The 26,518-nt window shown below is 46.8% G+C and overlaps 1 protein-coding gene across 8 annotated transcripts in view; it reads left to right on the top strand.

Moving 5' to 3' along the window:
• The window catches only part of smarcd3b (SWI/SNF related, matrix associated, actin dependent regulator of chromatin, subfamily d, member 3b), a 34,779-nt gene that overhangs the window by 1,660 nt on the left and 6,601 nt on the right, over positions 1-26,518 (top strand). The window contains exons 1-7 of one of the 8 annotated variants that reach the window (XM_068581886.1): positions 7,885-9,042; positions 15,684-15,886; positions 19,374-19,463; positions 22,069-22,111; positions 24,400-24,522; positions 24,796-24,918; positions 25,445-25,540. In XM_068581886.1, coding sequence (XP_068437987.1) covers positions 8,965-9,042; positions 15,684-15,886; positions 19,374-19,463; positions 22,069-22,111; positions 24,400-24,522; positions 24,796-24,918; positions 25,445-25,540 — 756 coding nt within the window. In that variant the 5' untranslated portion in view covers positions 7,885-8,964. Of the gene's footprint in view, positions 1-7,884; positions 9,043-15,683; positions 15,887-19,373; positions 19,464-22,068; positions 22,112-24,399; positions 24,523-24,792; positions 24,919-25,444; positions 25,541-26,518 lie in introns of those variants that run through there. The other 7 variants (XM_068581885.1, XM_068581888.1, XM_068581887.1 and 4 more) reach the window with 7 other exon arrangements.

The following is a 26,518-nucleotide window of genomic DNA, read 5'->3' on the forward strand; positions in this document are numbered from 1 at the left end:
ATATACTCTGTTCAATTAGAGTTTACACTTGAGGCCAGATCTACATTTGCTGATCCAAAGGGAAATTTAGTTTGTATACTCCAATGTATAGTTTAATCTGTGTTCAACCCATGTAAAAACAACAGTTTATGATGCTATGTGGCGATATGATGGATTATTTTCTGGTCATTTCACCCAATACGGCAAATATTGTACACCTTCTTCTGCTTTTAGGCAAAGCTAAGCTAACCTGCTGCTAGCTGTAGCTTCATATGCAGCATACAGACACGACAGTGCTATCAATCTTCTTTACAAATGCTCGAAAGGTAAACTGTATTATCTTTTTACTGTAGGCTATTACCTAATGGAAAAGTGTGTTATTGAGAGAAGAGCTTGTATTATCATCTCATAATCCTTGCTTGCAGTGCGAGTCGGTAAAACGCAAAGCTTAGACGACGCTGAAAACTTTTAGACGAGGCCTTCATCCTCGTAAAAAGGTCCTGCAAATGTGTTCTCGCTGAATTCTTTGCACGTTTTAAAAGCTTTCTCAGATTTCACCCTCTCTTTCGCTCTCTCTCTCTCTTTCGCTCTCTCTCTCTCTCTCTCTCTCTCTCTCTCTCTCTCTCTCTCTCTCTCGCCATCTTCCCTGCTCTGGTTTCATGTACAGAACCGTAGAGTTATGGAGGACCTGGTGACTCAGCTCCTTGCTGCTTTCAAAGCGCTCCATCACATGCACTTCGGTTTGATGCTGTATATGAAACCAAAAAAACAACAACACAGCATTTGGGTGCAATTAGCCACCGTAGCATACTGCATCACCACTTTCATTTCCAAGACACTGCTGCTTTGTGTTTCCATTTCCCTTCCTGTATTCAAAGACCTTTCACCGGATAGAATATACATTGAATTTCCCTAAAATGGCCTCTTCTTCCTCTTCTCCCTGCTCAGTCTTCCGTAGTCTGCACAGGGAGGCGTTTGAGCTGCTCTGCACTTGTTTTGCTTAGTAAACTTAGTCTTCACTGTAGAAAGTGCGTAAACCCTTCCAGCGGTACAGGCGCGCTCTCTATGAAAACAGGATTAAAATATCTTAATTAATATCCTCAGTCTTCCCCTGACCCCGCTGCTGGCACAGAGTTTGCCCCTCAGCATAAAGAAGAAGCAGAACAGACACATCAGTATGCAAGGTGCCGTCACAGCTCCACAGATCTCACGGAGGATCAGAGGATCAGCTCCTTTTACAGTCTGCAGAATACTTGACCTGGCTTTTTAAGGAAAGCTGCACAGGACCCCCTCCCTCCCTCTCTCTCTCTCTCTCTCTCTCTCTCTCTCTCTCTCTCTCTCTCACACACACACATAAACCTCAGTCACTCTGTTCAGTCATGTTTGAAATTTAGTTTGGGCGATTAATCAAGGTCAATCAATGTTTCGCTGAGTGTTTGAGCTCCAGAGTTTTTCACAAGTTTGTCAAACTTTACTGTATTTTTTGCTCCGGCAGTGAGCTGGACAGATTTGGCTTTGTGTCTTAAATAGCCGGCCACCCAATCAAATGTTCCCCCGGCTTTGTGTTTTGTATTACTCGCAGGGATAAACGGACAATGGAGCGCTTCCTTTTTTTTTTTTTTCCCGGCTGGTGAGGAATGTGCTGGCTCAATGGCTGGTTTGTTACCCCGGAAACAAACCAGCTTACAGGAAAGCTATTAATTTCACAAAATATTTGGGCTGAAACGAGTAGAGATTAGACGCATAGCTGAGCTCACAGCAACGATTTTTGATACTCAAGTATTTGTTCCGATCATATTTTCAAGCAAAGACGGCCCGAAAAAAGAAATGCTTGCTGGAATGGGACGATTTGCTGCTTTTTATTTCTCTTTCTCTTTCATAAAAATGAAATATCTTTGGAGTTTTGGACCATTTTTCACCTTTCAGCTCTGGGGAATTGCGATGCCCCCTTTTAAATTATGTAATAATCAAGAAAACAATCTGCATTATTCATAAATCATGAAAATATGAATCAGTTTTCCTGCTATAGATGACGAAAGTGTATTATCATTTACTCCAATATTATATCTAGAGTGCTGCAGTGCAGCCATGCAGCGTATGCCGTACTGTGCTGTATTTAGAGGCTGCAGCTCTGGCATATTTTACTCAGACATACAGTTGCACTAAAAGCCGCACGACAGAAGATGAATTTCATACGTTTTCCAATCTGAACCTCCACCCATTCATCTCCTCGGAGAGATTGTAGGGTTTTATGGCTGTAAATCGAGCGCTTTGTAACCTCATTAACATGGCGCCCTCCCCGCCTACCAACAGATTATAACCCTGTTTTTTTTTTTAATCACTGTTATCCTACCTGAAGCACTACCGGTGGGGTTTTCTTTGAGTTGCATATTACTCCCATTCATAATGTAGAGTTGTCTGTCTAATGAGATTGTGCGTTCGCCTCGGAGACGAGCTGTCTGGGTCCTAATGGTGCTACAGTTCAGCGAGCGGCGGGTTGACCCACTTAGATGCGAACGCTCAATATTGCACCACAGACTGTTGGAGGGCTTCAGTATAACCCAATAAAACACAAGCAGCGATGTTGGATTATGTGTGCATGCTGATGCCACATCTGGATCCTTCTCTCCCAGTTTTAAATGGATTTGTACTCTTTATTTTTAAAAAAAGGTTTTAAAGGTGCACAACCACAATGTGATTGAAAAAAAAGGTGAATGAACGTTTTTTTTTCCTTCTTTATTTTAATCCGAATCAGGTCTTAATGAATGTTTTTAGGGCTGCCACCAACAACTGTGTTCATTCTAAGTTAGATTAATTAAGATAATCGTTTTCTCAATGAGTCCAACAGAAAATGGTGGAAAAGAAAATGTTTAAAATGTCTCCGAGCTCAAGGGGAAGTCTTCACGCGGCTCGTTTTATCTGACTATCGGACCAGGAAGAAAATAAATGAGCATCACATACGGCACAGAGAAGCAGCACATCCTCACATTTAAGAAGGTCGATTAACAAAAGAGCTGTTGAGTAATTCTCTTTTTGATTAATGGGCCCTTCGGTTCATTACGAGGCCTTGTTGTGTGAGAACGGGGAGCAGCTGTGGGATTGAGGAACATGAACACTCGTGTGCTTGTTTGTGAACCCTTTTTGTTTCCATATTGCCTTTTATTTGTTAGATAAGTTGTTTAAGGGAACCGATGGAGCGCTTATGTTTTGGTTCCGTGTCTGAGACGAGCTTAAAGTGCTACTTTCATCTGGTTGTCTTTTGTTTTTGTTTATGAGCAGCATCATTGAGAATGAAAGGCGGAGGTGACATATGTTGTTGTTTATTGTGATTTATGACAGTACATGTGTGTGCATTGGTTTAATGTGCATATGAACATACAACACACACACAGTACTAGCACCTTGGATTACCCTCATGCTAAATGACTTATTTCCAAGAAACCGATGAGCACATCTCTGTTTCACACATCTGTCGAATACATCAAAAAATTCTTTGTACCCTATTAGCACCAATTTTTGCCTCGTGTATCATTACCATTACTCTCAACTCTCCAAGTGAATATATTAAAACAATACTCAGTCATTTAACAAGCATCTGGATGGAACAATAGTCCAGAAGATAGTTTTGATGTAGTTTTCATGACTTATAGTCTGTCAAAATGTAAGACAAATAGCACAGACATGTCATTTCAAACCCTTTAGGATGAGCAGTCTGTCAATGACTTGTAATAGTGGAAAGTGAGAGGCACAAAACTGTGTGCCTCTAGATGATCGTCTCTAATTGCTACTTGGACGCCGTCTTATGCTCCTGAGGGAGTGGATCCAACTTTTTCAGCATAAAATTCCGTTAATTTCCGTCGCTCGGTGCCAGATCTCGCGTGTGCACACCCCCACGCACTCATGCACAGTAGCAGCAGATCTTTCAGGCCACCTCTCCGCCTCTCGTCTCTTGTGTCTGGACCGGTCTGGATGCGGCCCGGCTCGACGCGCCGGCCTGGCCTCGATCTGTCGGCTCTCCGTCGCGTCCTGCGCGGGCGGAGCGGTGCTGATGGATCGGGGCTAACGCAGAGCTCGGATGCAGAGTAGAAACCAAGAGAGAGGGAGTTTTATTTGTCATCCCGTGGTATGTTACATAGCCGGGTCGGTTTATTTGTGGAGAGCTTCTCAGCGTACATTTGTGTCAAAGTTGATTGAACTCAGAGGGAACTGAAGTCTCAATAACTGAGATTTCTTTTGAGTTTCACGGCCTCGGCTCTGGAATAGCTCCTTGCTCAGTTCACCAGCTGCTGCTCCAGTTTCTCGAGCCTCTGCAGTCGGCGTCGCCCCGATTGGTTGCGAGCTTTTGGATGCAAGGCAGATTATGCCGTTGTCACGGCTACAGCAAACAGGAAATGCCCCGAAGCAGGTAAAAGCTTCGGGGCCTTCGTTCCGGTGTGTTGCTCGGTGCTTGCGGGAGGGAAACTATTCTCATTACTCCGTCTTTTCCATCTGCTCCCACAATGCCTCCCTTTTTAAAAAAAAAAAAAAAAAAAAAATCTTTTTTCTTTTCGGGAGCAGCCAAGGAGCTGAACCATAAACGCCGTCTGGATAAAGATGCTTTGTCCCCAAACGAGCCCTGAAATCCGAGGTCTGCAACCCTAAACTCTGCAGCTTCTTACTTCAGGTGCCTCACACAGTACTGCCGCTTTGTGCCCAACTCAATGCGCCTATTTCCCCGCGGTATATTGTCCCCAAACCACTTTGATCGCCAAAGATCAGCAGATGCCCTATTATTTTCAAGCACCAGGGGACAACCCCCCCCCCCCCCCCCCCCCGCCCCCCTCTCTCCCTCCGTAGGTTCCTCTTCATTACACATGCCGAGCTGCAAGAAATCGGCCCTGCAATGTACTTCTCTCCTTAATCCCCCTCAGTGAAGGTGCAGGTCTGCATGCTATTGTGCAGACCCTTTGATGGTGGGTTGAAGGGGGGGGGAGGAGGAGCTGATGGCCGTTGAGTAGCTTTTCCGAGAGCTCTGGCCTCAAAGCTGCTTGAGCTGGGTTTTGTGTGCAGCTCTTAGACCGAAGAAAGAGAAAAGAGAGAGAGAGAGAGAGAGAGAGAGAGAGAGAGAGAGAGAGAGAGAGAGAGAGAGAGAGAGAGAGAGAGAGAGAGAGAGCGAGGCCCAGCAGTGGGAGGGAATCAGACTTTCCTCCAGGCCTTCAGCACAGTGCGTGTTCCCCCTCGTGTACCCCATCTGTCTGTGACAATAACGGTGACGAGGGCCGGTTCCTGGTTTCTGGAATGTAAACGCCGCCACTGGGAACCGTGCGTTTCACATCAGCACCGGTAGAACTGTTTGTTCTCTCTCTCTCCCTCTCTCTCTGTTTTTCCTTCCTCTCCGGGGCTCATTGTGAAGCGATTGCAGAGGAACAGGCCAAAACCATCAATGTATAGATTCCCCTTCCTTCCTTTTCCGCTCAGACTCCAGAGCGAGACAATCGAAAGCGTTCACCTCCGCCGAGCTTTTCTCGCCAGTAATGAACTTCATTATGTGTCGTTGCGGAGAAACTAAGGAGGAAAATCCTACTGCAATAATACTTAAGTAATTGCTTATTGATATTCCCACCACTTTGGGATCTTTATTTAAAGCAGAACACCCTTTCATTTATACACCAGTTGTTTTTTTAAATTTTTATTATTAATCAACGTCTCATGTGAGCGATGCTGCTCTTCTTTGACATTTCAGCTAAAGTTATGAACGTTTTGGTTGTTGCATTGCTTTTCTCAGAGGTTTAAAGTGGGCGGGGCTCATGCGTCCGTGCACCAATCAGAGTTTATAACTCCAATTGAATTTTCTCTGACTTTCACATCTGATTTTTGCATATTTAGTCTTGATTATTAACTGCAAGAGAGAAAAACTTTGATTTAAAAAAGAAAAGGCTTTCTACAGTGACCTCCCTCCCCCTCATCACAGCATCACATTTAAGTCACGTTTCAAACAAAAAAGCCAAACATAGTCCCATGATACAGTATTTTTTCTGTTTGTTTTTATGACTGTAAACTGATTATATTTGTCTGTTGGACAAATCACCTTGGATAACTACTACTGGAGTACAATGATGAGGCATTTCTCACTAGTGTCTGACATTGAACAGACCAAATGAGGAATCGTTTGATCAAAAATGTAATAAATTATTGAAATAATTAATTATTTAGAGCTCTACATTTTCTGTGGAGGTGAAAGAGGAGAAAGCGTCCAGTCTTTCACACTGGAGGGCCCTTGGTTGGGATCCACGACTATAACACTTTGACATGATGATGCAGACAGGACTGCAGGTTAGAAACCCAGAGACAGTTTGCATATGCATATTTGCATGTTTGCAGCGTCTCAGTGCGACCTCTTTGTCTCCCTCTTGTGTCCGAATGAGGGAATCATTTCCCATCAAAGAAGGCGCTTAGAAGAAAGGCTTGGAAAATAAAATGGGTTGAGTATTGATTAGATTTTGCTCGTTTAGGCATTTCATGCCTCATGGTACCTCATCCACTCGTGTCGACCAGGACATGAACATGAGTCCCTCCTTCCATTCAAACAGCCAGCACCTCCTTGTCTGGCTGTTTGCTCCCTCTGCTGGTCAGTAATGGTACTGCAGCTGCTCCCTTTACCCCCCCCCCCCCCCACACACACACACACACACCCCCTCTCAATGGGACATTACCATTTGGTGAGACTGACTAGCTTTGGTGAGAGAGACTGTAGGGGTCCACCAGGGGGGTTCTCCTGCGCTGAAGGCTCCCTTTTGCATCGCCCCGAGCCGCCTGCCGGATCTCTTTGTTATCGTTGAACCCACGTGTCTTTTTTTTTTTTTTTAAACCAGAGAAACCAGGGAGGCCGGCACAATCTCAAAATCCGCATGGACACGCTCGACGGGGTCGAGCTTTTTGACCTTGCAGGAAAATTGAGACGCACAACTCGTGGGTCTGTGTGGTGAATATATGCGAAGCGCGGGACAACGCGTAATGTAACACACGGCTATTTTAACGCACAGCGTCAGTGGGATGTTTGGCTAACGGAGAGGAGGTTTTGCGGAGGAGGGTTTGGGTTCCTTACGCTCCTTCAGAGCCTCACACTGGATTCATGACAGCAGCAGTACAGTGATCTCAACGCCAGGTGTCACCACCGAGCAAACTAATGCCAGACGCTGCCAGCTACACACACCAGAGGGCCAGCTTTTGCTCATCGATAAGTCGATTCCAATAATCAGGGGCGTGTGAAGGAACTTTGAAGGACACACTTTTTTCTAATCTTCTCTTCCTGCTTTTACTTCGGATGCCACTTCTCCTTCATCGACGGCGTCTTCACGTCATATAGTATGCTTAAAAAAAACAGCGCTGCTCCTTTGAGAGGCCTCTGAGGGATGGTGCGTCCTCCAGAAGGTCACGACCTTTGGCCTAGATGTCACAGAAACACTAACCAGCTGTCCACTCAATAGCTGGAAGAAGAGCATGTGTTCCTTCCTCTATTTCTTAAGGAGCAGGCTTGTTGTAATGTGATAATTGAAGGACAGATATGGTGTCAGTGCTTTTCTGTCACCGCTCGAGGGGCAATTTCCTTATTTTGACACCTGGTTTGACACTTTTTCTGCAGTTTTCGCGCCGGCAGAGCAGAGGAAGAGGAAACAATAACAGTGGCAATATGCTGTCATGTGTCACAAAGCCAAGCCCCCTTCTGAAGGTGCCCCACTTCACCTCCTTTGTCATTCAAATGACCTCATGAATATTTCACTCTTCTGATCTGATGGCTGGGAGAAAAGGAGGGGAGGGGACGACGGAGGGCACGACGGAGGGGCCGGAGCGGCGGCAGCAGACATGAAAGCGTCCTAATCATCAACGGCGGGGTGGTTTTAGTCAGAGTAATGAAGCTCGGCCTGGTGTGTGACCGCCGGAGTGGGAAACATTGTAACCTTAAAAATCCCCACACAGGCAGTGTGTGTACTTCTGCTGTGCCTCGATACATATTTGTATCCCTCGCTTCACACGCCGAGGTGACACAGCCTTTTTTTTTTTTTTTACCTTTCAGTCGTATGCATTTATTTGCTGTTTTAAAGCAGCCCAACATCCCCCTCCTCCAATACGCCCCGTGTCAAGTGACACAGTCACCTTGCCGTGACACCGTAGCCGCGGCCTGCGCGCCGAGCAGTGGGTGAAAGGTAACGAGCTAATGGAGGAAACACTCCTGACCCCTTTATATGAAGGCACTCTGCAGAAAGACACAGGAAGTGAAGGTGCTCTTGACATGGCTGAAGTAGGAAGAGGGGGGGGGGGGGGTCAGTTGAGACATCAACCTCCTCCTCCTCCTCGTCATCACCACGTCACAAGGGTACTATGACATGCAGCAGGGGCTCCTTTAAGAGCATGACGTCCATTTTTTAATTTTCTTTAAATGAAGCCCAGGACTTCAGAGGGGTGCGTGCGTTGACCATGGCCTCTGGGGGACCTGATCCAAGCCCCACACCTCACCCCCCTCTCCTCCTGGTTAGGACCAAGCGGTCCCCTTATCTACCACAGGAATGCAACAGCTGTGCGGGGGAGCGGCATGGTGGGCTGGCTGAAACCCCCCTGACGGACCCCCGCACAGCCTCCACCCCCCTCCACCACCCTCAAGCGACGTGCCGGGCTCCTGAAAGGCAGCTCAACTAAAAAAAAAAAAAAAGAAAAGTGAGCTAGACACACACACACACACACACTCACACACACACAGAGCGCGAGCCTCAGTAGGGCTGCTGCACATTCAAAATAGAGTCAGAGAGGGAGGGAAGAGAGAAGGGAGAGAGAGAGAGAGAGAGAGAGGGAGAGGGAAGGAGAGTCAGGGACAGGCAGTGCTGTAAAGGAGAGCACAAAGAGAAGGAAAGTGGAGCAGGGGAGGGGAACCGGAGGCTGGGAGAAGGGAGAGGGAAAGACAAAAGAAGGAGAGGGGAGACGTAGCCGTGGTGAACGGAGGGGACTGAGCAAATGGCCACGGAGGAGACGGCGGGGGGAGCCAGGAAAGCCACCAAGAGCAAACTGTTTGAGTTCCTGGTCCATGGAGTGGTGAGTGCCGCTGTCCGTCATTCCCATGAAGGGAGCTGGCATGCGTCCGTGTGTGTGTGTGTGTGTGTTTGTGTGTGAGAGTGTGTGTGTGTGTGCGTGCATGAGTCGGCGCAGCAGCGGCAGCAGCAGCGGCAGCAGCGGGCTGTGTGTGAGAGATAGCCGGGTAAAGCTGGCCATGTGAAGGTTATTTCCAGCACCCCCTCCTCCCTCCCTCTTTCTCTCTCTCCCTCTCTCCCTCTTCCCCTCCCTCTCTCTCTCTCTCTCTCCATCTCTCCTGGATCCCAGCCGGTTAGGAGATGGCTTGAGAGAACAAGAAGTGGAGCAGCATGGATGGATGGAGCTGAGAAGGAAGGATGGGGAGCAGAGGATTTCTAACACACACACACACACACACACACACACACACACACACACACACACATGGCTACATGTAGGAATAGAAGCTAAGCAGCAGAAAGCAAGCCAGCTCCCCCCCTTTTTTTTTTGGCTCACGGGCTTCCCAGAGAGTCACAGACAGAAGGAGGGGGAGAGATGACGAGTCCACTCACAACAACACGGCGAGAGTAGCCTCGCAGGCAGCGTGTTGTGGGGTCGCTGGAGGGATTTGAACCTGTAAGGTCACCCACGAGACAAACGGACGTATAGTAGGCTGCCAAAAAAACCTGGAAGTACACGCAAGAAACAATCGGTCCATTCATACGTGACGCGAGCGTGAAAGAGGTCAAGTCGAGTGTTGCTCACGGTTAGAGGTCAGGCAACTTATTGCCAGAGATAACAGCAGAACACATGGGGGGGGGGCAACACTTTGTTTGTTGGTGAATGAGCTGAATGAATGAGAGGGTGGAGGAGGATGTCCAAAGGTATTTGAAAGTTTGAGCAGATGTGGCTTTGACATTGACTCAAGTTCTCCTGCGTACGATGGTGATTTATGGTCGAGACGATTCACAATCGTTTCCCCCCCGAAAACGACGTCGCAGGTTTTTTGTGTCGTCTGTGAGTTCAATCAATTCATCTGCCGGCGCTTTTTACTCGGTGCGATGTGGGACAAATAGCCTTTACAACTCAGCCCAGGCTCAAGGTGACAAGGTGTGTGTGTGTGTGTGTTCAGTTTTCAACAGAAAATCCTCAAACTGGGACACAGGATGTGTGACCTTTCTCTTTTTGTGTGTGATTGAACATGTTTTACAGCTCAAACGATTATGTGTGGATCAGCTGATTGGTTATCACATTCACCCAGCATTTCCTTTCCTTTTTATTTTGTCAAGCAAAAAAAAAAAGGCTTGTTTTCTTCTTCTCAAATGTACTTTAACTGAGTTTTTTTGTTTGTTTTTTAACAAAACACGGCATTTGGGTGTGAATTTCTGACTATTTCCACCCAACAATGAATCCATTGCGACCTCCAACTACCTCTAACATAAGAAGCAATGCGATTACATCAACGTTTTAACTTTCTGCCCAACCGAAGTCCACCTTCGCAGGGATCCCGCAACTTTGGACCCGCTTCCCTAATCCCGGAGAGCTCGGGAGAAGGTCGGGGAAAAAAAAGACTCCGCTTGACTGAGGGTCTGATTGCCGGCGCTTTTTAATCAGCGCTGACGTGCGGCGTACTGACACCAGGTAGATTTATCCTCCGAAAAACAAGACGAGGAGGCATTGTCTCTTTGACAGGAGCGGTCATTACAGAGGGGGCTCCGGCGCTGACGCCCTGCGAGCAGAGACAGACTTTAGGAAACAATGAACCCTGGGTGATTGATGAGCCGGATGAGTGTGTCCTCTCAGCAGACCAATTAACCTTGATGAGGTTCTGGCTGCTCCAAAACCAAATATTTCCCTCTGCTTCTCTCGTGCTCGGCCTCCCCGTCTTTCTCTCCCCCGCGTTTGCAAGATGGAAAAACTCTTGTTGTAATAGTTGCGGCAGGTTCCCCCTCCTCCGTTGTGTATTTACTGCACACTGGAGAAATATTTACACCACGGGGATTCGGGGGACGATTCGGCGCAGTTTTTGCCGGCTTGTGGCTGAGGGACGACGTTTCATTTAAACCTCACGAAGCTTTTTGAACTCGCAGAAACAAGCAGCCGGCGTGTCCATGTGGGGCCCATGAGGTTTACATTCGGCCTGCAGATGAGCGTCCCAAGTGGGTTTGTCCGCAGTTTCCACGGTGGCCTCACCTGTGTTTGCCCAGATGGGGTTCAAGTTGGATTATTCTCCATATAATACATAGTAGGGTGATGAGGATTTGCTGGGGATTTGCATGGTTTTGTACTGTAAGGATGGTAAAAAATGTGGTTTTCATGAAAGTCAATGAGGCATTTTTTGGCCACGAAGGTGTCCAGAGGGAGTATTTGACAAATACTAATGCAATCAAATCAATTTTGTTGCTAATCTTTTGATATTTCCAAGCCAAAAACCCCACCACCCTACTGTTATATGGAGAATAATCCAACTTGAAACACAGGTGAGGCCACCGTGGAAACTGCAGACAAACCCACTTGGGACGCGTATCTGCAGGCCGAATTCAAAACCTTACGGGCCCCACATGGACATGCATTCACACAGACACACACACACACACACATATATTTAAACAAGTGCACACATTGTTGTGGTTACCGAAGGTCGTGGTGTTCCTGCCTCCCAGCAGCAGTGTGTTGGTTGTGGGGGAGAGTGTTTTGCTTTCAGGAGTGATGGGTGGGCTGAAGGCCCCGACTGAAGTCTCTTCTTCTTTCTCTCTCATTATCTGCCTCCCCTCCTCCTCCTCCTCCTCTTCCTCCTCCCCCTGCTGTGTTGCTTCTCTGGCTCGTACGTGTGCGCGTGGAGGTCAGCGAGGGCCGCGGCGATGAGAAAAGCCTTCCGTGGGAAACCTTCGATAAGCCGAAAAACACCACACACACCACGCCGGCGGCGTCGCGTGTGAAACGAGTCTGTTTGACGCCGTCGGACATCGGCTGCACCTTTCTTTTTTTTTTTTTTTTACTCCCAGATCTGGATCATTAAAACTTAAAAAAATGACAGAAACGTGGCGTAGTTTATGCCCCCCCCCCCCCCCCCCCCCGAACACAAAGGAAGTGAAAGAAATGTCCTCCCAGCACTGAAAAGTGGAATTAAAAAAACCAGATTCAACAGCTACTTTCAGAAACACAATGTCCCGGTTACTCAGGGAAAATTCACAGACCTTGCCATGGTCATTGAAATTGCTTTCCACCAAAGAAATAATCACCATGAAAACTGTCTCGGGTTTGTTCTGTGGATTCAGACGAACAGGGACACGCTGTTTTTTTTTTTTTTTTGAGAGAGGTGATGGAGGTCATCGTTGAATCTCTTTGAATGTGATTTTCATCACATATTAAGTTCCATTTACCTTTTTTATTATAATGAAGAGGCAGATATTACAGCGACGGATATCTTAAAAATGTTCAAATCCTCACTGCGAGTCCATGAACACTGAGATTGAATTATTTCTCAGCCCCCACATTGAAATACAGCATTAAACCATGAATACAGGGACATAAAATCTGAGATTTCTTTCTTTTAAAGTGATTTCTCACGAAGTACTCTGGTAATTGTTGCACCTAAAACAACCTAATAACGCAACACAATGAATTATCCCATGAATATCTGATAAAAACAAGCATTTCTTTCATTACAAACAGTTTTTTCTCCACTATTTTCTGAGTTGATTGACTATACGTTCAAACACGGGTCTCGTCCCTCTCGAGTAACCTCCGTTTTTTTATTTTTTTTTCTAGATTTGATTCCAATCGAAGCCTTTAAAAGGGAGCATCCACGTTACAGCCCACAGACTTGTATGTTTAGTACCGTGTGGGTTAAGTTTGGCCTCTTCAAATCCCCGCAGAGATGCCAACACACTTCTCAGATATCCATCCACATGGCAGATTCGATTGCTGGCTGGCTGGCTGGCTGGCTGGCGGGGCTCCGGGCAGAGTGTTGGAGTCAGTTCAGCAGGTCAGATTATAAAGTCCCGCATTGTGAGTGTGGATTTAGAGAGGGGGAAACTCATCCTACACACAGCTACCTTTTCCCCCTGTATCCGTTATCTGAAAGGCTCAGATTCTCCAGACACAAGTCTCTCTCTGGCTGCCGAGGGTCCGGCCTGTTTTTTTGGGGGTGTTTATGGTAAGGCTTCGGAAGCAGACTACAAAAAATATATATATATATACGGGCTCTGTTAAAAGCTCCACTGGGGCAGGAGGCCCTCCGCCATATGTTGTCTTATCCCCTCGCGTTTGGAGAACCTTCTCAGTTGCGTTGACCCCCTCCTCGACGTCCCCTCCCCCCTCTCTCTCCGGACAAACTCCCAGCCGGAGTGACAGCGACGCCTGCTCGGGCTTCTTATCGCAGGATCTCTGCTCGGTCACCATTTCAAAGGGCGCGTAGTACATCCGTCTTATCCTCTCGCATGCTGTCGCGCTCCGTTCTGAGTTATTAAATCTCCCTTTTTTGAATACGAGCTTTCTTATCGTGTCCCTCTCCGCAGTTTATTACCTTCTTCTTCTTCTTCTTTGTTTGTTTGTTTTTTTCCCTGTGTGTGTGTGTGTGTGTGTGGACGGTCTAAAGATCAAGTCCGGTTGTGTGTTTGTGCGTGCAGCGCAGCGAGAGGTGACAAACAAAAAAACAGTGTGAGATGTTGGGAAAATGTGAGGTTATGAAACTCCAAACTTGTATCCTTCAGCTGTCCTCTCTCTCTCTCTCTCGCTCTCTCTCTCTCTTTCTCTCGCTCCAACGTTCACTCGTTCTGTTACAAAATGTAGCCGGCAGTTTCTGTGCCGCTTTGAAAGAGCACATTGTTGGTGGTTGAACATTCGGGTCCGTTGAAGTCATGGCTCTGCTAAAAAAACAAGGTTGAGATGTTTGTATTTTTTGAATAATAGCGAGGTGGAAGAAGGAGAACAGACTTTCAGCATCTTTCATGGTTTAAAATGTCTAATGTGCCAAACTGTCAGTCCTTTGTAGTATTTATAGTTTGATATTAACTGAGGAACTGTCAATGATTGTCATATTTTTGGATCAATTTGTGCTCATAATACATTTTCAGCGGTGGAGTAGATTTACTCACGCATTTGTATTTTAGTGCAGTTTTAAGGTACTTTTACAAAACACTTTATACTTCTACGTCGGAGAGAAACACTTCTTACTCCACCACATTCATCTGGAAGCTAAAGTCACCTTGCAGACTAAGATTTTATACACAAACCCTGCGATTAATCTCTGAAAACCCGATGCATTGTTGTAGATCAAACCACGCAGCAGTCAGGGCCGGGTGAACCTGCGAGGCGGCCCCGGGGCGACGGCGAACCACGGGCCCCTAATGAGACGCCCCATCTCCCCTGGGTGCCCTGATCCAGCTTTGTTATAATCTAATTAAATTCAAAATTATGCAAAAACAGGCTGCACGTTAGCATAGTATCAACTAGAGCTTGGAAAATATGTGAAATTATTGGAAAAAGTCGACATCTCGACAATCAAACGTGCACAACAAGGCTATTTTCAGCCAGAAAGTGGTGTAAATGATAGCCGGGCCGGTATTTTCGGCCACTGTAACCGCTCATGAGCGCGGTCCATGCATTAAAAATGACCGTGCGATCGATATATAGAACATTTAGAGGCATTAAAGTAACAATAAAGCTTCAATTGGAGCGTCTCTAGCTTCGGTAATCTGGCAAATTTCAATGATTTTACTTTTTGCTCGAAGCAAAGGAGAGTTCTTCACATACACACACGCACACCCTAAACAATGCAAACAGTGTCAGAGCCCACAGCCTCACACTGCTGACTTGACGCCCGGGAACAACTGCGCAACTCTCACCTGTGCTTGTCACTCTCACGACAACAGCTGCCTCAATTTATTGTCTCCGACCAGATTGGGGATCGTCTGATGGAAAGAAACCCTTTGAACAGGCGCACAGACCTACTGTGTGTGTGTGTGTGTGTGTGTGTGTGTGTAGAGTCCATGTGTTTGTGTGTGTGTGTGAGAGAGTAAAACCTGATTTTTGTTTAAAGCAGGGTAGAAACAAAGCAATGCTGCTTATTCTCCGTGCGGTTGTCTGTAAAGGAAACACACCGAGGCAGATCACAGCTCCAGTAAACATTTTCAAACATATCTCCCATCGCTGGTCGGCACTTTTAGGTTCTCAAAAGTTTCCTGAAGTCCACGCAAACAAATCCCTTATTGGATTGCAGGTCTTTTTGAGTTTATTTCCGGTTCGCTGCCCCACATGAAAAAAAAAAAAAGAGTCAAAACCCAGATTTCCTCGTGATTTTGACGTCACGAGCTCAGCGTGGGTTCATGTTTACCGACTCAGCTGTTTGTTTGATTAGAGTAAAGTTACACAAATGTCACGCGAGCCGGGAGGCGCTCCAGTTTCAATAGAACCGGAGCGGACGGCGGCGGCGGCGTTTATTTAAACGGGAGAAAGGAGGTCTGGACCGGGATGCGATACTCTTTGTCAGATAAGAAGAGTTTGTTTACACAAAAAGCTTCTCCTCGGTCTGATCCACTGGAAGGGAGCGCGTTTCATTTACAGTTAAATGTTTTCTTTGTCACATTTTTAAGTATATACGTGTGACCCGTCTCCTCTCCTGCTTCCCCCTCTCCCCCCTGCCTCCCTCTTCCCACCTTCAGCGTCCTGGCATGCCGTCTGGAGCGAGGATGCCCCACCAGGGAGCTCCCATGGGCCCCCCCGGCCCACCGTACGGCGGGAGCCCGGCGGTGCGGCCCGGCCTGCCCTCCACCGTGATGGAGCCCAGCCGCAAGAGGCCCGCCCCCTCCCAGCAGGTCCAGCAGCAGCAGCAGCAGCAGCAGGGCGGCCAGAGCCGGTCCAGAAAGTGAGTCCGTCGACCTCCGACGCCGCCTCCCCCCTCCCCTAAAACACTGCACGGCTTGTTTAAAGTGTTCCTGGTTTGTCTGCTTTTGTGTGTGTGTGTGTGTGTGTGTGGAGTGATTGAGATCATGAGGAGGCTGCGGTCGCTCTTTGAACTTCGCTCGTCGGGTTTAGACCTTCAAAAGCGATGGTGGAGATGGCCCGTGAATCACAAGCAGCTGGGCATCGAACCACAATGTCTTTTAGCACAACTCTGTTTAAAACGAGTGTAAATAAAAAATAAAAAAAACAAGGAAAACTAAACGCTGGCATGAAAGTTTTTTATCAGATTCTTAGTGTTTTTTTTACATTTATTTTCTGATCCAACCATTCCAGATCACATCTCCTTCAGGGAAAACTTGTGCCGTTAAACCCAAAGCACGTTTTTTGGGAGAAAAATAAAAAAAGTACTTATTCCAGAAGCGTCGGTATTGTGCTGGCGCCAGTATTAGAAGACACTTAATGATTATTGTACAATAGTGCCGAAATAATCCTGATGACTCATCCGTCGTAAAAGTGGTTTATAAAGTAAGAAGAGTCGACAGCCTCAACGCTGACGTCAGCATTATCACGTTTACCTTGTTGTTTAGCGTGTTCGCATGCTGACATTTGATAATTAGCAGTAAATTCCATTAGTTTCACAGATAATAGACGAAACGATGACGTCACGAGATGAAAGAAGTCATGACAATTCATCACGCATGTTTGCAGACTATTTCACCACCTTATTAGCTCGGCTAATAAAACAAACAGATGAATAGATTTCCTCCTTTTGATCTCTTTTATATCATTTTGAAATTGAGATTCTTGATCAGACGAAACCGATGATGAGCCTTTTCCCTCTATATGTTTTAAACGTATCTTCATCAAACGATTGTGGATGAACGAGAAAAGATGATGAAATCGATCGGGGACTTGCAGCCCTCCGGTCCCGTGATCTCCGAGAAAATCGATCTTAAAAAAAAAAAAAAAAAACCCCTCCCTGCCGAGAAGTGAAACCGTGACCTTTGTGTGTCTTTCAGCTTTCATTTCAATGTTGGTTTTGAACTCTCTCCCACTGCTCCTTGTTGCGATGCATCCTGGTTGCCTTGCTCTCTGCGTCCTCTCCTCTCCTCTCCATCCCAACCACAACTGTGACTGAGTGTTTCTCCTCCTCCTCTCTTTGTGTCTCATCGTTGTCTAGTTCCCCCCCCCTGGTCTCATCTATGTGGTGTCCATGCTGCTGTCTGCAGGCATTCAGACTCTGCCACGTCTCTCAGTCCTATCTATTGTCTGCTGTTTGACAAAGGATCTGATCGCCAGTATCCAGACACACACACACACACACACACAGTGAGTGGATGGATGTCTGTTAGGAGCCGAGTGTGTGGCAGGTATGGTCATTAGAAAGGGGATCAATATGCGCACTCAGTGGACCTCTGTCTCTCTCTCGCTTTCATCCTCTCGGTATCTGCAGTACGATTGATCCCCTTTACAATTAAGCAGGCTTGTCGAACAGGTCGGGAGGAAATGTTGTCCTGCGCCGGGGCCTCAACCCCCCCCAGAGGGGGCCCGGCTGGCTGCCGAGGGTCTGATCGATGGGCCAGGGTGACCCGTCCAGGTGTCTCTGTCGCTTTGCGAGCGAGCGAGAGAGAGAGAGAGAGAGAGACGGAGAGTGTGTCCTCTGGCAAACAAGTTGATGCTCATCCCGGCCCCGCCCGTCTCCGTCCGGCTCAGACCCCACGACGCTGCCAGCTCGGGGTCCGGGGGGCCACCTGTGTTTGCGGTGTCATTGAGACCTCGCCGCCGGCCCCCCCCGGCCGCCACTTTCCCTCCGCAGAACAAACGCCGTCCTGCACACAGCTGCTGCTATAAATAGAGATTTAATTCCAGGTTTGCTTTGCATAAAGTCCTATGAATACTCAACCTCGTGTCAGAGGAGTTACGTTTTATATATACTGCTAATTTGTTTCCCCAAATACCGAAAAAAAACCAACACTTTGTGTACTTTGTGCAGGAAGGAAGGGCCCAGGACTGTGACAGCAGACTCGCGTGCGTTTTAAAAGCGACTCGGAAAATACATTAACAACGTTTTCTCATTAAGTTAATTGGAAGTAGCAACTTCTGAGGAGAGAGGGCTGGTAAACCTTGCTTCACACGGCACACAGCGAGGTAAAAGGCTTTTATTTTTGCGGTAAGTGTGTCTGGTAGCAGGAAATACTCAGGACAGCTGGTCTTTAAAAGCGTGTTAAAGCAAAGACATCTGTGTGTCCTGGGTGTAACATTTCAGTTGCTTTGTAGTAGAATACTCATTTGCAAAGTAAAAATTATGGATTGTTTTCATGCAAATCAGTTTTTTATTATTGTAGTTTGTGTGTTTCACCGTGGAGCAGCTTTGTATCACCGAGGCTGAGGGTAAAACACATCTTTAGTCGCGTGGAATGAGTTAAAAACTGTTGTGCCGTCCACATTTTTAAGCATCGAATGATTGCCGCTGAATGAGAGAGTTCCCCTCAAACATCACGATGAAGTTTCAGTTTCCTTTCTCTGGATGAGAAGGTTCCTCACAACGTGTGTAACCGAACCCGACCGCGATGTCAAAGTGCACTGACACGCAAGACATGTAACCACCAGAGTGGTTTTCAGCTGGTGTTGAGTTTCTCTAGGAACAGTTTGCTCTTTTGTTCTTGAGGAACCCGGTTCCACCCGTTTCCTCCATTAGGTTGGTTCACATGTTGGTGACGTTGTCTTTACGAGCCCTCATTTTCTCATCTGAACCTCGCTTTGAAATGTAAAAAAAACCTTCCTCTGCTCTTCACGACGTTTTGATTTTGGACTCTCGAGGGTTGCTTAGGAACTTCGCCCGATCTCCTCCGATAATGAAACAGGTTTCTTGTTGCTAGGCCGGATATTTTAAGGTGCCGAGCAGAGGGAGCAACTGCTTTTGATTTTCTTTTGGGAGAAACGAGCGAGAGGGGAAAAAAAAAAAAAAGAAAAGGTGCGAGCAGCATCCTTCGCTGTCGTCATCAGAGCAGAGCCGAACAATACAGCTGAACTCTCCTCGTCTCCTCCTCTTCTTCCATGTGACGCACAAATTCCCAGCGTGTCCGTCTGTCTGTGTGTTGTCTGTCTGCGTGTGTGAAGCATGGTTGTTTTGGTTCGCAGAGAGACTTTGTTGAACGTAGCGCGTCCCTCGGACGAGCCGGACGCCCTCCCAGCACCCTCCTCTGCTGCGCTTTGCGCGTGCATGGACGCAGATACACGCCCATCCCCAGTGCCTGCCCTTGTCTGACGTTTTTAAGAGTTTCCTCCCACTAACAGACCCTTGAACTTATAACACAACATCCAACACATGTGCTCAAACAGCCAGAACCCACCAGGTGTTCCCCTCCCTTCCCTTCTGACATCGTACTTGAGTGTGTGTCTCGCCACAACTCTAATCGGACAACCTTCGAATCCTCACCAATTCTTAGGAAGCCGGTCGGATTCCCCGGAGCCAATGAGACCCCGGCGAGGCAGATGGACATGAGAGAGCCCCAATCAGATCCCACGCTCGGATCAAAGTAGGAGTTTGTTCTGCTGCATGTCCATTTTCTTACGTTTGATGACCCCCTTTAGCCTCTCGCCCCCCTCTCCCCCCCGCCCGAGCCCAGCACTCCCTGAATGAGTTATTATTGGCCGAACGTACGTTCCAGGCCTGGAAGTGGAGTCCCTAACCATGTAGTGGTGCATGCTTTGGACTGGAGCATGGCATGATGGGGAACTGTTTGTTTCAGCCAGAACAGAAACATAAAGTAGAATCCAATCTAAAAAATTTAAATTTAAAAAAAACAAAAAAACTTTCAGGAACTAGTTTAAAATGGCGGATTGTTGTGATGCAGATGTGTGTTTTCCTTTGCAATGCATCCCTGGATCTTTCACTCGTCCTTGCAGCAGGCTTGTTTCAGTATTTGGCATGCTGATGTAACACACTGCCTCGCAGAGCGGTGCAGCGCTCTGTGATAGAAAAGCTCTCTACACTGCAAAAAATAAAAATCCCCCTTCTGCAAACAAGAACAAATATTACTTTATATAAAGGAAATGTCCACCATCAGCTAGGGTTGGGCGATACGATGATATATACCATATAAACCAATATATACCTCTATTATTTATTGTTATATCTGTCACTGCAGCAGCTCTATTAGGTCATCGCTGTTAACCATCATGCACCTTGATTTTTCAGGTATTTTGGATGAGCCCAAAACAGATGTTTACATTTGTTTAAAATGTAATCGCAATATCTATTCGTGATTTAATATAAAATGACCGATACGGGGGATTTAATCCATATCGCCCACCACTAGTATCAATCAGAAGAATCAGGTGAGCAAAATATTTAGCACTAGCATAAAAAACATTTGCTTAACAATTTTGGAAAGTGCGCTAATTCCCTTTTGTTGCAGAGACACGTCTGTGTTGTAAATATGCAGCCAGTCAGTATAATATAATATAACACCATATATTATAATCAATAATACAATCTGAGCGTAAAGACTGGAAACAATAAGCACGGCTCTGTCTGAAGGGAACGCCTACCTGCAACTCACGAGTTAACGTGTGATATCTTGTTTTGCATTTGAGTTGTGTTATTTTTACGCGCACACAAAGGCGACTCATCCATCCATCCATCTGTCGGATGTATAATGCCTCCAGTTCCGGGGGGCACCCACGGGTCCTCTTACTAGTTGGACGAGCTCTAAAGGGCCCCGTCCGGGAGCCCCCCCCCCCCCCCGATCGGATGATTGAACCGACTCAGCTGGCGGCCTTTCAATGCGATGAGAGTCACAGCTCTACGCCGAGCTCCTCTGGACCCCTGAGTCCAGAGGCCCTGCGGAGGAAGCGCGTTTCAGCCGCTCGTATCCGCCATCGCGTCACTTCCGTCACCGCCCCAAAGCTCACGAGCAGAAGGTGACGGGAGATGGGACGGCTTGAATCAGGAGCAAGGCCCGGCATGAAGCCTCGGAGGCCGCGACTCTCATCCGACCACGTCACGCGCTTTAGCTTAGCGTGTTAGCGTTAGCGCTGCTGGGAGTTGGACTTTGTCGCCTTCAGACAGAGCCATGCTAGCCGTTTCCCCCTGTTTCCATTCTTTATGCTCCGCTACCATGAGTCTTTAGTGGATTTAAAAGTGGCATCAATCTCATTATGTAACTATACGTCTTGGTTTAGGCACTGTAAGGTGGGAAACTCTCAATAAAAGAGCTTGAAAGTACATTGTACTTTAATTTAGCTCCAGTTAATATCCTAAAACAGGACTACAAAGACGAATCCGACACCTTTTGAAGTAACCGCAAATTCTTTTGCCGCTTCACGCCTTTCGATATAAAGCCCCACACGGCGAGATGATTCATGTTTGATGAATCGACCTAAAATAAATGATTCTGACTTTGTTTAATTGTTCTTTTTGCAGTGTAGTGCCGTCAAGGTGTTTTCATAGTCGGGTGTCCTTCTGCAGGCACCCACCAACAGAACGCTTGCATGACTTTACAAGGGTGCTCCACGTGTCACAGGTGTCCACAGACTTCATATTTCGGGGCACTTTAAAAAAGCGACGGAAGCTGAAGTGTTATTTTTGTAATCAGTAAGAAAGTTCTGACAACACAACAGCGTTGGCACAGATTGTTCTTAGTCCCTCCACAGTAAGTACAGAAATGTCGTTCTCACACAGTGGAAACATGCACGAATGAAAACACACACACACACACACACACACACACACATTCTTCTCTGTGAAAATCATTCCGAAAAGCTCTTGAACACACATCCGTCACCTTCCGAGAATCTGGTGTGTGTGTGTGTGTGTGTGTGTGTGTGTGTGTGTGTGTGTGTGTGTGTGTGTGTGTGTGTGTGTGTGTGTGTGTGTGTGTGTGTGTGTGTGTGAGGCAAAAAGGGTGCGTGATGTGACACTTTTTTGGCTGTTAGAGGCTCTTGTTCTCCAGGTGGACGGCTGCATTTCAGATGCTACACACAAACACATTAACACACACACACACACACAGCTGGGATGCTGGGGTGCTGGATGTGGCCCAGCATTTTAGCAGATGGCCTGGGTGCTACGCTATCTGTCACCATAGTAACATGCTCTCTTTTTCCTCTTTCCCTCTGTCTTTCTCTCCCTCTCTCCAGTGCTAAGAGAAGGAAAATGGCAGACAAGATTCTTCCGCAAAGGGTGAGGCTGCATCTTTTTTTTTTTACCTTTGTAGCTGTGTTTTTTATGTCTGTGTGTGTGTTATCTTTTGTGTGCACGAAAGGGAAAAAAAAAAATCAAAATCGTGGTGGCTTTTTGATGTCCTGGGTTCTTTGAAGGCGCAGAGGGTCAGATGATGTTGCGTTACGTCCAAAACGAGGAGCGAGGCGAGGACGAGGGGAGCGATCAGGAGGTTTTTAGGGATTTTTATTCTCCTCCTTCTGTCATTTGGATGGCGGCTCGTTGATTTCTATTGCCGGCGGGATACGGCAAAGGGACGCGACCACAAGTAGAGAACCGGGAGAGAACCGCCACAGGTGAGTCTCTCAGCCGACAGAGGTGGTGGTTTCCGTCCCGTGGTCTCGGTTCCTCGGGGCCCCGTCGCCTCGCCGCGTCCCGGGCCTTTTCGCGCTCGAAACTGTGGGACGTCTGGAGCCGTGTGCAAGCGTCTTGGCTCGGATGGGGGTCTTATCCCCTAACATAACCCAGACGGAGAGGGAGAGAGAGAGATAGCGGTCGGCACGGCCGGGGCGCCGCTCCACAGTAATGAGTCAGCGACAGGGAATGTCCGCCACGCTCCTCCGTCTGCTCGGCACCTTCGGCCCCGGTGAAAGACAAGTGAGGTGGAGATAAAGAAGGAATGGGAGGGAACAATGGAGGCAGCCATTTAGAGAGAAACATGAAAGAGGGAAGAAGAAGAAGAAGAGGGAGGGGGAGAAGGAGAGAGAGAGAGAGAGAGAGTGTGTGTGTGCACAGTTTGGTAAGTAAGCAGCAGCAGCCCTTGATGCTCCGAGGACTTTCATCGGTATGGTAATGTCTGAGTCCTCCTGGCTGCTTGGCTGCACACTCTGCATCTCATTTCTATCCCCCAGTGTCCCTCCGGATGGTGTGGACCACCGTATGAATGGCAGACTGGGCAGCAGTTTTGAAAAGAAAAATAAGTCTTGCGTGTGTAAATATATCGAGCAAATATTGCACATAGTTATTTATCCCCCATGTCCTGTAAACATTTGAATATTAGTAATCTGATGAGCTTCATTTGAGACGACGAGGTGTTAAGTCCTGAGTGTTCTCAAGCTTGTTTTTTTGTCACGGGTGTATGGCAGTATCTCTTTGGTAGTGAGAGCATACAACACAAGACCCTGGCTGGAGTCGAATCAGGGCCATGGCAGCTCACGTTCCTCCATCTTAAACCCGCAGTAGTCTGGCGGCGGGTCAGTCGGTCTGTGCAGCCAAACTTTGTTCAAACCCGCCGAACCGTATTTTAAATTCTAAACATTGTAAAAGAAAATATTGTTGGAAAAAAATACTGAGCCTTTGGTTTGATTATATCTCCCAGTCTCAATGAAGAAGCTGGGAAGACGGATCATAGGATGTTGTTCCAACATTAAAAGGTCTTAATGAATAAATTGGAGGAATAGTTTTGACATTTTGGGGTAATCCCCTGTTTGCTTTCTTGCAGCATTAGATGAGAAAATCAATGTCACACTTGAATCTGTTCATTCAATATGCAGCTCCAGCTAAGGGCTTGGCCTAGCACGGACACTAGAAACGGCTCCGCGTGCAGGAAAACACACTGAAGCACACCCTGCTTTATCCTCTATCATACTCTGAATTGGACCTTAGTTTAGTAAATGAACACGCTGTACTGAAGAAGACTTGACGCAAGAGATTAAGACCATACACTCGTGTTCACAATGTTTACTGAGGCGATAAATCAAGTGAGAAGCAGGGTCACTTTCTCATTGACTTCTATCTGACTACTTGATGGAGTCGTCTCCTGCTGGCTATGAGAAAGAAGTTTAAGACACTTCCACATTGCCTTCACTTTCAATAACCAGAGTTTTCTGCCAGGATTATCAAACATAATTAACATGTCATTCATTATTGAGCGTTAGAGAGGCTGGATTTTGCTTTAGACAAAGCCATGCTAGCGGTTTCCTTCTGTCCGTGTGTCTTTTTGCCAAGCGAAGCTAACCGGCTGCTACCATTAGCTTCATGTTGGTGGTGTCGATCGACTCATCCAAGGTTAACTCCCGGCAGGAAAGCAGATAAGATGTTCCACAAAGCGTTAAACTCTCCCTTTCCTGTTATTACATACACGTTACCAGTGCTTGAAGCTATACGCTATGCGGCGAAACATCCTTGACTCAAGTTATTGGACCCCTGCAGCACATCTGTTAAAGCCTTTTAGTGATACTCAGAAAACCTGTCTTCTCCCTCGGATGTGCGTGAGATCTAACGACTTGAACGTGTCGCCCTCTGAGCAGATCCGTGAGCTGGTGCCGGAGTCTCAGGCCTACATGGATCTGCTGGCGTTTGAGCGCAAACTGGACCAGACCATCATGCGCAAGCGCGTGGACATCCAGGAAGCACTGAAGAGGCCGATGAAGGTAAGGGGAACAATCAGGAGCCAGCGAGACCTGCTGGCCTTCAGGCGTCCGTCTAAAACCCCGTTTCTGTAAGGACTACGTTCAATTGAAGCACTTAAACAGACTTAAATACAAAAATCCATACATAAAGACTCATTCGGAGTTGCAGTTCATTCATTTTTTTGTAATTAATGAGATCCAGACGGGGTCACCTGCATCCTGACATTTCAGCGCACACGCCTAGTGAAGCGTCCGTTTAATTTGTGGTGTTGTCATGTGCCCTTGTGTCAGCAGCAGAAGCGTAAACTGAGGCTTTACATATCCAACACCTTCAACCCGGCGAGACCCGACGCCGACGACTCAGACGGCAGCATTGCATCGTGGGAACTGCGAGTAGAGGGGAAGCTGCTCGATGATGTGAGTTTTCTTCACCCAAAATGAACAGAGTTTATCTTATTTATTGTTTCATACCTGTGAGCTTTCATACACAGCCCATTTGAATAATATTTGACTAAAACTGAGATCATAATCTTCCAGTTTAGTATGAAACGTGCCGCTCAGGGTCGTTTAGAGACGGTAGATTCAGCGTGAAAGGCAGAAGGTTTTTAGCTTCCCTTGAAAAAAGCTCTGATGTTCATAACAGGCCGAGCAGCGAGGACGTCATCTCTCGAGCGGTAGGAAGCGTTTAGGTTTCTAAAAAACCTCAAATATTTCTGGTCGAGCTCGAAAGGAAGTGAACCCTGAGAATGTCTTGCGTCTCGCTTTTCCTGCCGATCTCACTCGGCCTCTTGTGGGTTTTTGATGAGTCGCGCTGCTATAAGTGAAGATGCGGCGGCCGATGTTTGTGTGTCTGATTTAGACATTAATTAACTGCCCCCCTCTCTCCCCCTCTCTCCCCCTCTCTCTCTCTCTTTCTCTCCCTCTCTCTCTCTCTGTTTCACAGCCGGGGAAGCAGAAGAAGAAGTTCTCTTCGTTTTTCAAGAGCCTGGTGATTGAGCTGGACAAAGACCTCTACGGTCCCGACAACCACCTGGTCGAGGTTAGTTCAAACATGGCCGCTGCATCCTGACCACGGAGGAAGAGGCTAATTTTAGAGCTGCACTGTCTTTGACGACCTTTTACCTGCTCTGAGGAAGTTTATTGCAGACTTTCTAGTGTTTGTCTTGATGGTAATTATTGGTTTTTAAATGAATGAATGTCAGCTTTTCATTCTCCGGCTCTTATTTCTTTTTATTTGGATTCCTCTCGCTCTTTATTATTCCGCCTCCTCGGCTTTATTTTGTCAAATAACTCCGACCGCGTTATTTTAATTTAAAACAGCAACACGTTCGGCTCAACCAGGAAATTATTGTTGCTGTTACTTTCATCAATCACACCTTTCATACTCTCAGGAACACTCCTCACTTCTCAAACGTTTTCATGCATTTTTAACTCTTTTCTACCAATTTGTACTTTCAGAAAAGTATTTTATACATTCTGGGTATCATTTAACTTTTAAATCCCATCGAAACTTTATTTGAAAATCCGCTTTTTCCAAAAAATATCTTAAACTTACTCTCAGTCCCACAATTTTCACTTTTCGTGCATACTTTTAGCTTCAGAACATAGAAAACTGTGCGCTCTATTACTCAATGTGGCTAGTGCTGTTAGCTCATCATCGCGAGGCTCCCCGTAAAAAAGGCAGGATTATTTTGTTAATCAGTGAGCTTTTTACAGGTGCTGGTAGGTGGAGGGATATCACAGGTGAAGCTAATTTAATTAACGAGGGCTCAGCTGCGTTACACAGCCGTAGTTCACCCACGCAGGTGTTTTTAATAAGTTGCCTGATTAGAGCTTCTCTTAAAGCACATTATTTTCGTAATCCAATTGGCTCATTTCTCCGCGCTGTCGCTGCACTGGAAACATCCTCGTCCCTCTGTAGGAAAGCGCTTTCCTTTCAGATCACATCCATTAGTATTAGAGCTTTTGTATGAGGCTCAAACCAACCGCTGAATCGGACCGCTCAGCCTCGCGGTCG

The sequence above is a fragment of the Clinocottus analis genome, unplaced genomic scaffold (assembly GCF_023055335.1).
Source record: "Clinocottus analis isolate CAN_PGR_092001 unplaced genomic scaffold, fCliAna1.0.p SCAF_18, whole genome shotgun sequence".
In the NCBI taxonomy this organism is placed as follows: Eukaryota; Metazoa; Chordata; class Actinopteri; order Perciformes; family Cottidae; genus Clinocottus; species Clinocottus analis.